The 15,003-nt window shown below is 38.4% G+C and overlaps 1 protein-coding gene across 1 annotated transcript in view; it reads left to right on the plus strand.

Annotated features, from left to right (window-relative positions):
- Positions 1 to 11,526, plus strand: part of LOC141108609 (steroidogenic factor 1-like) — a 464,304-nt gene extending 452,778 nt beyond the window's left edge. Inside the window, 1 exon segment of the mRNA XM_073600362.1 lies at positions 10,420 to 11,526. Coding sequence (XP_073456463.1) covers positions 10,420 to 10,667 — 248 coding nt within the window. The 3' untranslated portion in view covers positions 10,668 to 11,526.
- Positions 11,527 to 15,003: the final 3,477 nt, after the last annotated feature.

Raw genomic sequence — 15,003 nt, forward strand, 5'->3', positions numbered from 1 at the left:
GTGTGTACACAAATCCGACGGACAAAGTGCCACGCATGCTCAGAATAAATAAAGAGATGAAAGCTATTGGCCACTGCCCCGTTTATAGTCCCGATGTACGTGTTTTACGTCATCGCGTTTAGAACGATCGGATTTTCCGACAACTTTGTGTGACCATGTGTATGCAAGACAAGTTTGAGCCAACATCCGTCGGAAAAAATCCTAGGATTTTGTTGTCGGAATTTCTGAACAAAGTCCGACCGTGTGTACGGGGCATAAGAGTACTTCCTATAAACATCCCCTCATATCTCCTTAAATACCTATCGAACCTCCTATGGAAATTCCTCTGGGGGGATAAGAAGGCTAGATGCTCACGGAACAAACTAATCCCACACAAACATGCAGGAGGGGTGGGTTTAGTTGACATATATGACTACATGTGGGCAACTAGACTAGATCAACTCCGCTATTGGTTCGCCAAATCGGATATACCACGCTGGGTAGAAATTGAACAATACCTAGCCCCGATACCAGATCTTGCAGCACTACTAATGGGAGATGCTTGGGTTCCATGGGAAATGAACAAACTTCCCCCAACTATACAAATATCGCTCAAGGCTTGGAGATTCCTTCTCAACCAACACCACAAAGATAGTCGTATAATAAATTATACCTTCCCTTTAAATATACTAGCAGCTAAAATTCCATTTTTATCCCTGAAACACCTTCTGGGACATGGGATCACAACTGTCCAGGATCTAACCATAAACAATGTACCCAAATCAGTCAAGAGTATAATGAAAGAATTTGATTTACCTAGCCATACCCTCTTCACCTGTCTTAGAATTACACATTTTCTCTGCACATACCCCGTCCCCACCATTCAATTGCCCCCCAAAGTATGGAATCACCTCACTCATCAAAAAAATAGCTGTAAAGGTATATCACTTTACTATAACATTCTGCAGGACAAACTTAACTTCAGGAAAACAGAGGCACTTAAGAAATGGGAAGTGGACCTAGGCATCACGTTCACAGACGATCAATGGAAATCAGCAATTCAGATTGTCCATAAAATGTCACACTGTATTGGGAAATGACGCTCAAAATATCCAATAGATGGCAGTACACCCCATGTAGACTAGCAAAAATATTCCCAAATACTTCTCCTCTCTGCTGGCGCAACTGCAGACATAAAGGTCACCGCATGCATATGCCCATGCCTAACTAGTTTCTGGAACCAAATATTTCGATTAATAGCCTCAATCACGGGTATACACACCCATTCCAATCCAGCGTTGGCAATATTGCATATAGGAATAGACAACTTTCCATACACAATGAAACCGGTTATAACACACATTCTCCTGGTAGCTAGATCATTGGTACTCCAATCCTGGAAAAATGCACCCACTGCAAATATTTCTGATGTAATAGAGATAGTAGAAAAAAACACTACTCATTTGAAAGAATGTTGGTAGTGAACTCTCTTAAATGCAAATCATTTGACAACAATTGGTTAATTTGGACATCCAAATACAAAAACATTTGATATTTGATGACATTGTTTATTAATGAATAGTTTATATCGTATAAGCAACCTTTGCAGTTCCAAGATTGTACTCATCACCTGACAAACATGTGTGCATACCCATACGTTTTTTTATGTTTCTACTTTCTTATTATTTGTAATGTCTATATTACATTTCCTGATATTATAATTTGTATTGATCAAAATTTAATAAACACTTAATGAAAAAAAAAAAAAAAAGATTATTATAACTGCTAATTAATTATCTACCCACTATATATCATATCACTACACCTGTAATCGGGAGCGGTGATCAGTGTCGTGTCACACATAGCCCACTCCCCCACAGTTAGAACACATCCCTAGGACACACTTAACCCCTGCAGGGCCCCCTCCTGGTTAACCCCTTCACTGTCAGTCACATTTACACAGAAATCAATCCATTTTTAATCACACTGATCGCTGTATAAATGTGAATGGTCCCAAAATAGCACCAAAAGTGTCCGGTGTGTCCACCATAATGTCGCAGTCATGATAAAAATTGCCGATCGCCGCAATTACTAGTAAAAAAAAAAAATTATTAATAAAAATGCCATAAAACTATCCTCTATTTTGTAGACGCCATAACTTTTGCGCAAACCAATCAATAAACACTTATTGCAATTTTTTTACCAAAAATATGTAGAAGAATACGTATCTGCCTAAACTGAGGAAAAAAAACGTTTTTTTTATATAATTTTTTGGGGATATTTATTATAGCAAAACGTAAACAAATATTGCTTTTTTTTCAAAATTGTGGCTCTTTTTTTGTTTATAGCGCAAAAAAAAAAAAATGCAGAGGTGATCAAATACCACCAAAAGAAAGCTCTATTTGTGGGGAAAAAAAGGACGTAAATTTTGTTTTGCAGCTACGTCACACGATCGCGCTATTGTCAGTTAAAACAAAGCAGTGCCGAATCGCAAAAAGTGCTCTAGTCTTTGGCCAGCCAAATGGTCATGGGCTTAAGTGGTTAGATCACAATCACACTGGGGGAATTCAAAAAAGCATTCATGACACTTTTCTGGTGGCAAGAGGCCCTTAAGCACTCCCTCCTCTGCATTCTCTGCCATTCCATGTGCTCTGCCCCCCCCCCCCCCCCGCCACTAACACTCCCATCACCCTTCTGTGGTGTCTCCCTGCTCTCCACACCTGTGACCAAATCTCCTGCCATCTGTCAGCTGCCTAAGCACTGGGCTCTGGGGTTACTATGAGGCCAGTGGCCGCTAGCAACCAGTAATACTGAACTCTGTGCACAGTTTAGCAGTGACGTCTAAATTGGCTAGTCAAAGTGTTTAAATACTGTGTACATAGATGCTATGATATTTTGCTATTTTTTTTTATAAATATACACAAATGTTTATTTCTTTTCTGATTTTAAAATAGATGTTGAGGGTCCTGTTCAAAATTAAGCCTAGTACAAGTGATTCAATGCTGCTCACAAAGGCACTGCATAATTTTAGATGCCTTTTCTGCAAATAAACTACTAAATTACACCCTAATGTTGATTTCTTAATTTTAAAATGGCTGGGGATGGTCCTGTTTAAAATGGGGTTTAGTACAAAAGATTCAATACTGCACATGCACATGTATACTACATTACTTTGTATTTTTTTTATCTGCAAATATATTATACTCTAGTGTCGATCTATAGATTAATGTCTGGTTCCTGTTCAAATGGGGCCAGTACAAGTAAATACATTTGGTAATTGTAGGCACTACAATATTTCTTGATTTTAAATAGCTGATTAGGGCCCTATTCAAAATGTAACCTTGCCAAAATATTTGAAGACTGTGCACATAGTTATTATAATATTTTGGTGTTTCCTTCAGTGAAATTAATGTAATGTTTATTTTTTTTTTAAGCTAGCTGGCATGGGCCCTGTTCAAAGTATGGCCTAGTAAAAGTGCTGAAATACTGTACATGGAGTCAGGGCACTAAATTCGATTTATTCAATATAAGGCCTCTTTCACACTGTTCTGCCGCTGTTAGAAGCATGTTTTGTAATTTTGCAAATTCCAAGACTACAGGCGCAGTGATCACTTGCAGTTGTACATTGCGATCAGCAGTGTATATGTGCATTTACATGCGGCTGTGTTTAGCTGCGGTGGAATATTCTTGCCATTTCTGATGTGCTTCCTGTTGTTTTTCTTTCCTCGTTGCCTTTGCTATCCGCAGGTGAAATAGTACACTGTGATTACCTGCGGTTATGTAAATGTCCTGGACACAGTCAAATTCATTTTTTCTAACTGCACAAAACCCCATGTAGTGAAACCGTTGCTAAACGCAGTGTGTGAATGGGGCCATAGGAAAGCATTGTGTGAGTTTAGGCATGGTAGATTACTTCATCTATCCCAGCTAAAAGCTGAACTCTATCTGCCCGTGTGAAAGGAGCCTAAACCTGTCTGTTGTCTTTATGTGAAGCTGCAACTTACTAAAGAACCTCATATAGTGTGCATATACTAAACATTTTCTGATTTCATGATTAACCGCTTGCCGACCAGCCACCGCAGTTTTACTGCGGCAGAATGGAACGGCTAGGCAAAAGGACGTTACCTTACGTCGCTTTGCCTTTTGGCCACTAGGGGCGCATGCGCACGTGCCCGGAGCTGATGCAAATGCCCGGCGGGCGCGATGACCGCCGGGCTCCCGCGAACGCTTGTGACAGTATTTTATAGACGCTATAACTTTTGCACAAACCAATCAATTTACGCTTATTGCGATTTTTTTACCAAAAATATGTAGAAGAATACATATCGGCCTAAACTGAGGAAAAAATTTGTTTGTTTGACAAAAATTGTGGGACATTTATTATAGCAAAAAGTAAAAGATAGTGTTTTTTTCAAAATTTTTGCTCTTCTTTTGTATATAGAGCAAACAATAAAAAATGCAGAGGCAATCAAATAGCACCAAAAGAAAGCTCTATTTATGGGAAAAAAGGACGTACATTTTGTTTGGGTACAGAATCGCACAACCGTGCAATTGTCAGTTAAAGCGACGCAGTGCCGTATCGCAAAAAATGGCCTGGTCATTGAGCAGCCAAATCTTCCGGGGCTGAAGTGGTTAAAACTTGCCTGGGGTCACCCACCTAAACTGTGGCTTACATATGCACAGAGTAAATTAGATATTTCTGTAGTTTCTTTCTGTGAACTAATGCACAGTTTTTTTTTAAGTTTTATTTCTCAATTATAAGCCTGACTATTTGTTCCCTCTTAAATTTCAGCCATTTAAAAGTGCTTGCATGCTGCGGGGTGACCCTGCATCATATTTTGGGAGCAGCTGAGCTGTAAAGTTATCAGTTTTGGCAAGCTGGCTTTGAGACCATATGGGGGTGAATATGGGACATTGTTTTCTTCCACTCCAGCAGCTACGAAAGAGATACCTGTCTGGCCAAGCTTGGCTCCACTCAGCATAATCCCATGTTGATCCTCTTTCCTGCTTCATGTGGCATAACTTAAGCCTCTCAAACTTCTTATTGGACTTTTCTCCCTATCACTTCAGGTCGCAGATGTTACAGTGGACGCAGGGTGAATCTTGTGAAGGGGATAGAGTGTAACAGGAGAAAGGAGGAGTGCGAGCAGGGCTATATCAAGGGATAGGCAGAAGAGGTGGCTGCCTTGGGTTCTCCAGCAAAAGGGGGAATGCATAAAGGGCAGGATTTACAATCTATGCTGTTGAACTAGTTCACATAATATTGGGGAGGGGCACACTTAGATCTTTCAGTGTGCTGTCCACAAAGATTAGGAACAATGGTCTGGCTATAACCTGACTGAGTTCTCTGAGGACTCTTGGGTGTAAACCATCTAGTCCTGGTGATTTATTTGTATTAAGTTTATCTAGTCTTTCCTTGACTCCAGAATCTGTTAGCCACAAGGGTACGTCCTGTGTTGTGTCACTAACAGTACTGTCATGGTAGTTATACCCCTCCTGATTTGGCCTTTTTACTGTTAATATATCTAAACAAAGTCTCTCCACACTGCGTTGTTACACTTCTTATTGCATTCTTTGTAGTGTTGGAATGCTGATGGCGACCCAACCCATTTAAATAGTTTAAAGGCCGTTTTTTTCGCTTTAATGAGGCTTTTTACATTAAGGTTTAGAAACCCAGGTTTGACCTTCACTCTTCTATATTTATTGCCTATTGGAATGCGCTGTGTGATACCTTTGTTTAATATGCCCCTAAAGCATGATTCCTTGTAGTATTGATCGCAGTTCAGAAAAATTGGCTCAATTGAAATTTAGTGTGTTTATGCTACCCTCTTGCCTCCTTTCTTTATGATTTACGCTAAATACGATCATCCTGCGATCCCTAGATCCTAAGTTGTCCCATATTGCCACATCTGCTGACTTGGATTGTTCGTAATTAATAGATATAGTAGGGCATTCTTTCTAGTTGAAGAATTCACTAATTGGGACATGAAGTTGTCCTGTAAGATATTCTTGAAATTACGGGCCTTTAATGACTGAGATGTCCACTCTGCCCAGTCCATATCGGGATAATTGAAGTCCCCCATTATGATGTTGTTTCCCTGTCTCTCTGCCATTTCTAATTGTGATAGTAGGTCCAGCTCTTCCTCCTCCTTCAGGTTGAGTGGCCTATTGTCAGAGCTGGCTCAGCCCTTCCTTCTCTGAGCTGGCCATTCAGCTGTCGGCTAATTGCCAGCTCTCATCTCTCTCCACAGTTAACCATCTGTTGTGGATCTGCTCATCAGACCCGCCTACTTAAAGATCTCCAGCTCATCTCATTTCTGCCTTCGCCTTGGTCAAATAACAAGAAACCATCTCCTGTGTTCCTGTTTAAAGACTGGCTTTGCTTACATCCCAGCTCCTTATTCTGCTTGCTGTTCCTCTACTTGGATCCCTGACTTCTGGCCTGGCTGATTACCCGATCTGGTTACTGAACTCTGGCTTGGCTGATTACCCAATCTGGTTACTGAACTCTGGCTTGGCTGACTACCCGCTCCGTTTACTGGACTCTTGCTATGCTTTGACTACGCTTACTCTATTTACCTTTTTATTTTTATTAATAAACAAGTGTGATTTTACTGTACTTCTGTCTCAATCTGGTTCATGGTTTCTGACACCTATAACGTACCCCCACTATTAATTTCCTATTTACTTCTTCTATTTGAAGTTCTACCCACACCAATTCCACCTCCTTCCTTCGTCCCATTCATAATATTGCTCCTCTCTACCACTCTTGTATAATTTTTGACATATAGACACACCCCTCCCCATCTTCTAGCTTCCCTGTCCTTCTGATACAAGAAATATCCCTGGATATTTGCCAGCTAATCGTGTGAACTGTCAAACCAAGCTTTAATTATTCCCACAAAGTATAAGTACTCCTCGTGTAATAGCAGCTCCAGTTATTCTATTTTGTTGGCTAAGCTCCTAGTATTTGTGTATATGCCTCTCAGTGTTATATGAGTGCATATTATTTTCTCCTTTTATTTCCTCTGGTTTTGTTTTCAAATGTTCCATTCATTCTCCCCAGGATTAGATGTTATGGCTGTATTATCACTGCTGACACCACTATTACACTCTGTCCTTTGCTCACTACTGGCTATTGCTTCCTGTGACCCCCTCCTTTTTTAAAGCAACAGTGTAAAAAAAATAAAATAATATAAAGTAATAGTTTAAAAAAAAAATATTTAAAGTACCCCTGCCCCCCTGTGCTAGTGTGCAAAGGCGAATGTGTGCGTCAGTCCCGGATGCATTCAAACCGTGATTGTCCCATACATGTGTGGTATCACCGTGAATGTCAGATCATGGGCAGTAATTCTAGTACTAGACCTTCTCTGTACATATAAAGTGGTAGCCTATGTATAGTAAAATTTAAGTCGTTTGTCACCGTTGTGCGGGTGTGCACAATTTTAAAGCGTGACATGCTTGGTATCTATTTACTCGACATGACATCATCTTTTATATTTTCCAAAAAAAATTGGTTATGTATTGTGCTTTTTTTGCATTACAATTTAAAAAGTGTATTTTCTTCCCAAAAACTGCTTTGGAAAAACTGCTGCACAAATACAGTGTGACTAAAAAATTGCAAAACTCACCATTTTATTCTCGAGGGCCTCTGCTTTAAAAAAATATATATAAAGTTTGGGAGTTCTATCTAATTTTCTAGCAAAAAAACAAAACAAACGGATTTTCACATGTAAACAAAAGTACCATAAAAGGCCTCCTGGTCTTCAAGTGGTTAAACCCAGACTACGAAAAACGCTCATTATATGCTGCAGAGCATGCATTCTCACAAACCCATTGAATCATTTATTTTGTGTAGAGTAAAATATACCTGCTTGATCCTGCCTTCAGCTGCCCCTCCCATTTTTTCTGTGTTCCCACTGCAGGTTGAGATTGTATAGACTGGATGGCATCCTCTACGGAGCATGCTCAATTTCACTTCCATTCTAAGTGCTTCATTTCCTCCTTTTTCTTATCTGTGCAATCTGCAATAATCCTAAATGTGGGCATATACACAGTGGTAAATTATACTCCCCTCTCTCCCCCTCTATGCCTACCTATTGCTAAACACTGTGAAGGGGGATATAGTATGCTGATTGAATACAGTCAGTAAGAAACTCACAAAACGCTTAGTTTTATAATACATTGGTATTAAGTATATTTAGTGTAATTGCTAATACTTGTGAAGTAAAGTAAAGTAAAAAAGAGCCTTGGATGTAAATGCCATCTGCATAAAATGAAAGGTTGTTTCAATCATCCTTGACTCTGCCTACACCACATTAATGCACAAAAAATACACCTTTGATGTTCAATAAAGATTTATAGGGAGCTGTAAAACAGTTATTTAATATTTCTAATCTATTTTATGAATGCCACAGCTCCAAGGCTAGCCAAACACAGACTTACATTTTAGAGGGCGTACATCAGCAGAGTAATAGAAGCCCCTCCCAAGGATCTTTCCCCGTAGATGCCAAAAAAGAGGGAAAGATCATGTGACCACACAACAGCACTGCGGGAATAAAGTAGAGGATTAAAAAACAAAACAAAAAAAAAAACCATAATAATAATGATTTATGGCAATTAACACTTCTCTGTTTAGTATCACTTTGATGCAAGCCTGCATTCAATTACAGTGCCTTGCAAAAGTATTCACCCCCTTGGCATTTTTCGTGTTTTGTTGCCTCACAACCTGGAATTAACATGACTTGTTTGAGGATTTGCATCATTTAATTTACAGAACATGCCCACAACTTTGAAGATTTTTTTTTTTTATTGTGAAGCAAACAACAAATAGGACACAATAACAGAAAAAAGTCAATGTGCCCAACTATTCACCCCGCTAAAGTCAATACTTTGTAGAGTCACCTTTTGTGGCTATCACAGCTCCAAGTCGCTTTGGATAAGTCTCTATGAGCTTGCCACATCTTACCACTGGGATTTTTGTCCATTACTCCTTGCAAAACTGCTCCAGCTCCTTCGATGGTTTGTGAACAGCAATCTTTAAGCCTGACCACAGATTTTCTATTGGATTGAGGTCTGGGCTTTGACTAGGCCATTCCAACACATTTACAAGTTTCCCCTTAAACCACTCATGTGTTACTTTAGCAGTGTGTTTGGGGTCATTGTCCTGCTGGAAGGTGAACCTCCATCCTAGCCTCAAATCACACACAGAGTGGTACAGGTTTTGCTCAAGAATATCCCTGTATTTAGCACCATCCAACTTTCCCTCAACTCTGACCAGTGTCCCAGTCTCGACTGCTGAAAAACATCCCCACAGCATGATACTGACATCACCATGTTTCACTGTGGGGATGGTGTTCTTTGGGTGATGTGATGTGTTGGGTTTGCGCCAGACATAGCAATTTCTTTGATGGCCAAAAAGTTCAATTTTAGTCTCATCAGACCAGAGCACCTTCCTCCATACATTTTGGGAGTCTCCCACATGCCTTTTTGCAAACTCAAACCTTGCCATTTTGTTTTTTTCTGAAAGTAATGGCTTTCTTCTGGCCACTCTTCCATAAAGCCCAACTCTATGGAGCGTACGGCCTATGTACAGATACTCCAGTCTCTGCTGTGGAACTCTGCAGCTACTCCAGGGTTACCTTAGGTCTCTGTGCTGCCTCTCTGATTAATGCCCTCCTTGCCTGGTCCATGAGTTTTGGTGTGCGGCTGCCTCTTTTTGCTGTTGTGCCATGTTCTTTACATTTGGTTTTGATAGATTTGATGGTGCGCCTAGGGATCATCAAAGATTTGGATATTTTTTTATAATATAATCCTGACTTGTACTTCTCAACAACATTGTCCCTTACTTGTTTGGAGAGTTCCTTGGTCTTTATGGCTGTGTTTGGTTAGTGGTGCCATTGGGCTTAGGTGTTGCAGTCTCTGGGGCCTTTCAAAAAGGTGTGTGTATGTAATGACAGATCATGTGACACTTAGATTGCACACAGGTGGACATCATTTCACTAATTATGTGACTTCTGAAGGTAATTGGTTGCACTAGAGGTTTTTATGGGCTTCATAACAAAGGGGGTGAATACATACGCACATGCCAATTATCAGTTTTTTATTTCTGAAAAATAGTTTTATGTATATATTTTTCTAATTTTACTTCAACAACTTAGACTATTGTGCTCTTATCCATCACATATAATTCAGATTAAAAAAACATTGAACCAAAGGCTGTAATGTAACAAAATAGGTAAAAAAACAAGGGGTTGAATACTTTTGCAAGGCACTGTATGTTTCATATATCTATTTGAAGCTTAACTTTAAATAATGGAAACAGACATGTCTGAGTGGATTAAAGTGCCACTCTTATGAATTTCATGAGTTTCTTTTACAAAGTGTTTGTACACAGTTTCTTATTTACTGACATCTGACTACCTTTTTATTGATTGGCAGATGAAAAGTTCCTTGAAAACCACAGCTTGGCAAAAAGTGCTCAAGAGAAGGTCAACTCTGCTCTTATGGAATACACAATGTGCCACTATCCCCACTGTACAGACAAGTATCGCCTTCTTCTCCTGAGACTAGCTGAAATCCGATCTATCAGCATGCAAGCAGAAGAATACCTCTACCACAAGCACCTTAGTGGAGAAGTTCCTTGCAACAATTTATTAATTGAAATGCTCCATGCTAAACGAGCCTAAAATGGACTTGTACAGAAGTGACTTTATGATTTAGCCTTCAAGACTTTGCTGGACTTAAACCAGAGACTCTGCAGGGAGTGAGATCATTTTTATTATAGCTGCCTGCCCACAAAAAAAATCTTCAGTGATGTATTTAATCTATAGTATTGGAAAGTTTCAGATTTATTTTACTATAATTGTGGATCTTCACTGAGTGGTATTATATGTAATAACTTTTTAATATGCCATAATTGCTTTGGTGTTTTGTTCATGACAATCTAAATGCTTTTTAACATTATGTGAAAAAAAAACTGAATTTGTGGGTAACCTCTATGTATGTTTATTTGAAATAGTCTTGCAATAACTTTTGTTCATTTGAAAACTGTTCCAAAATTATGCCTTATTTGTTTGATCAGTTATGATAAGGTTGTAAAGTCTATTTGTGAATGTCAGTTTGGATCAGCAAATTAACTTTAAAGCACCTAACATGAAGGGTTTAAGAAATAAAGACAGCTACTGTGTTATTCTCTAAAGCATGATTCTTATTTTCTTGTTTTATTGTAATGAAAATAGATAGTATAACCATACAGGTTATGTTGAGAAGGGACTAACGGAATTAAAAAAGGTCTCCAACCAAATCAGTATGTAAAATCAGCATGTAACACTGAAAAGCCTTCTAAGAACATAATGTATTTACATGTCTTAATCCATTACATATTAAAAAATAATAATTTGTCCTCATTTCAGGACAGTGGGCAGAATCATACTATTTAATGAAATTGCAATTCATGCTTGAAGACTCAGTAAAAAGGAGGTTCAGCATTTCATACATTAACTTATGGGATAATATTTAAATTACAGCTATACAGTAGTTACATCGTTAGTGAGGTCGAATAAAGCCACCAGGCCATCCATTTAAAGGTATATGTGTCTGTGCATGTTGTGAATTCCCAAATCCCTGTATATTGTGTTCACTGAGAAATGCATCTTACAGTTTTTATGAATCTGTCTACACTCTCTCCTGATACCACTAAATGTGGAAGAGAGATAAAACTGCTTCTTGTCCAACTTCATTATGAGGTTACATTTTTTTGTTCGGAAACCTTAGATTAAACAGTTTCTTTCCAATATTTTTTTGGACTAAAGGGAAAAGAGTTGTCAAAAAATAGCATGGCAGGAGCACTGCATCTGGGAACATATACCAGCGCAAAGCAACTTTTTCAAATTTCCATTTGGTGGGAGCAGTGATTTTTTTTTTTAAGCACTGACATTTACTAAGGATTAAATTAGTTTTTAAATTGCCATAAAATGGCATTTCCCTGTTGGTTTCTAATTGAACGATAATGCCACACAATACCTCTTTGATTCATGATGCTTAGTGCCGCTGAATTGGGGACAGAATGGGCAAAAATTTGAGGTTTGTCCAAACACCCAAACAGCTAAAGTTCAGTCTGAACCTAACCATCCCTACTCTTAACTAATTCAAGTTCAAGTTCAAGCACATCTCTCCTGAGGATTAGTGTCCAAAACTCAAACTTTGTACTCAAGAGATGAGGTTAAACCAGAGTTTGTAAGGTGGTAGAATTAAATGCTGGTATAATATGTGGTCAAAACCCAGGATTAGTAAGAATAATGTTATGGCACCAACATTCCCTTTGTAACTATAGAGACAAAATATGAGGGAGACAGGACTTTATAGGTGCAATTAATACCACTAGATAAAACATATTCAATAAAAACAAAATGTATTGAAATTGCATATAAAGATAAAAATATATCATACAATACATGAACATCCACTGATCTTAGTGAACAACATTTTGTAGGTTTTACAGCTGTTCCCCACATTTTTAGTTCTACATGTTTTGCCGTATGGCTTCCTCAGGAACAAGCGTGGTGTAATAGCTCAAGGAATGGAGGATGGAATCCAGTTATTGTTAAAGGTGAAAACGGGAGTATGTCCAATACGCGCGAAAGGCCCTGATGATCACATATGGACCACCCACAAAATCCCTGATCACCCGCAGAGAGAAGTATATCATCAAAGAATGTACCATGGTATATATGAGAATAAAATATTGTTAGTCTCAATACAGGAGATGTAGGGAGCCTGGTTGGTTGCTAGAGGGTGCCTATTATTGCAATTGTCTCTGTACAAAGAACATTGTCCTCGTCAAAAGCCAACTGGTCTTGTTTCAAATGGAATGGAAAAGGGAAGAGAAGGAAAAGCCTTCCAAGAAGTATGGCTCACCCAGTCCATGCTTGCTCACTGCCGTAGCTAGCATCAGGCTCCCTAGGACTGGAGTGGTGAGCCATACTCCTATGAAGGCTTTTCCTTCTCCTCCCCTTTCCATTTCATTTGAAAAAACAAGATCAGTTGGCTTTTGACGATGACAATGTTCTTTGTACAGAGATCTTGCAATAATAATTTTAGATATAAATATATATATATTTTTTTCAATTTAGATTGACTTGTCAGTAGTTTCTTGTTATATATACAGTATCTCAGAAAAGTGAGTACACCCCTCACATTTTTGTAAATATTTTATTATATATTTTCATGTGACAACACTGAAGACATGACACTTTGGCACAATGTAAAGTAGTGAGTGTACAGCTTGTATAACAGTCTTATGCCACATACAAACGACCGGAATTTCCAACAACAAATGTTCGATGTGAGCTTGTTGTTGGAAATTCCAACCGCGTGTAGGCTCCATCGGACTATTTTTATTGGAATTTCTGACAAACAAAATTTGAGAGCTGGTTCTCAAATTTTCGACAACAAAATCCGCTGTCGTAAATTCTGAGTGTGTGTAGACAATTCCGACGCATAAAATTCCACACATGCTCTGAATCAATACGAGACGGAAGCGCTCGGTCTGGTAAAACTAGCGTTCGTAATGTAGATAGCACATTCGTCACGCTGCAAAGTTTTTAATCTTTTAATGTAGCGCATTCTCTTCTTCTTTATAATGCTAGAATATTGAAGTTGTTTTGCTGCTGATAGTCACACAGAGTTCTGACAAACTGATTTCTTTATTATTTCTCGTGATCTCATGAATAATCGTTTTTTTTTTTTTTTGCCAGATCTCCAGAATAAAGTTCTATTTTTTTATAGTGATCTACTTTTTTTTTTTATCAAGATCTCCTGTTTTTCAATTTTTTTTATAGTGATCTCCATAATATTTTTTCTCATTTTATGTTGGAAAATTACAAGCACGCCACCAATGAATATATATCGTGATACAATGTATACAGCTTTATCCACGTGATTTACCACTATTTTTGTGAAAATATAAATAAAAAAATAAATAAAAAATTGTGATACATTGTTGTACCTAGTGTTTATATATCACAAATAAAGAGCAACTAAGTTACTCTATATACTAGTAACCTAATACCAACATATTTAAATGAAATCCTTTTCAGAATTGTGAAATAATTATGTGCCTTTTAGAACTAGTGTTATTGTGAAAAAAGAAATTGTGTTGATCTATGTGCTCAGCAATCTAATTGCTCCCACTTCACACACCAATTAAATTAATAATTGTTCCTCTGTAAAAAAATGTTTCTTATAAATATACATCGTTGTGATATATCATAAACAATAAAGTCCATGTGAGGATATCTTGTATTGTGGATCAACCATGAATCTTCCGCTTTGACACACACAGATGATCTTCCCACTTTAGGTTAAGTAAAAATGCTCGCTTACCAAATCTGTTGGATCTCAGATTATAGAGATCTAAAAGGCTTGTTGCATTTGCCTCCCGGCTTCTGTGATCTCCACCTGGGTAACACTCCAGAAAGCTGTCCTCTCTTCCTTCAGTGGAACAGCAAACAAACACTTGTTTAATGTTCAGGTGTTGATTTCTACAACTGCGGGAGGGGAGATCAATTATCTTCCCTGGATCCTCCACATATCCAGACCCCTCAATGAAGACAAAACGGGGGAGACTCCATAGTGTAGATGTATAAAATTTATTATAAAAAGTCACTTATCACTCCACAGCAATTGCGCACAGCATTAAAACACAGCATTCCAAGAACTGCAAGCCAAAAAGTCAAATCAAATTGCACAGCAAATGGAACCGGATAAAAAATAGCAATAGCTTACAGGCAGCAGAGGGTTGAGCCTTCTTACTGCATGGGGAAAAGATGAATAAAATGTGATGGCATTACAGCCACTTCCCCTCAACAGGCTTCTACTGGGAACGGAGACATAGATAGACTCTGGCTCAGCACGTTTATATATTCAGATGGCAGGAGTGACACCGGAAGTAGCATTTAAGCTTTTCATCCGGTTGTCACTTAGCACACTGTTATTTTTCTTCCTACCTTATTCAAAAAATAA

The sequence above is a fragment of the Aquarana catesbeiana genome, linkage group LG09 (assembly GCF_042186555.1).
Source record: "Aquarana catesbeiana isolate 2022-GZ linkage group LG09, ASM4218655v1, whole genome shotgun sequence".
Taxonomy (NCBI): domain Eukaryota; kingdom Metazoa; phylum Chordata; class Amphibia; order Anura; family Ranidae; genus Aquarana; species Aquarana catesbeiana.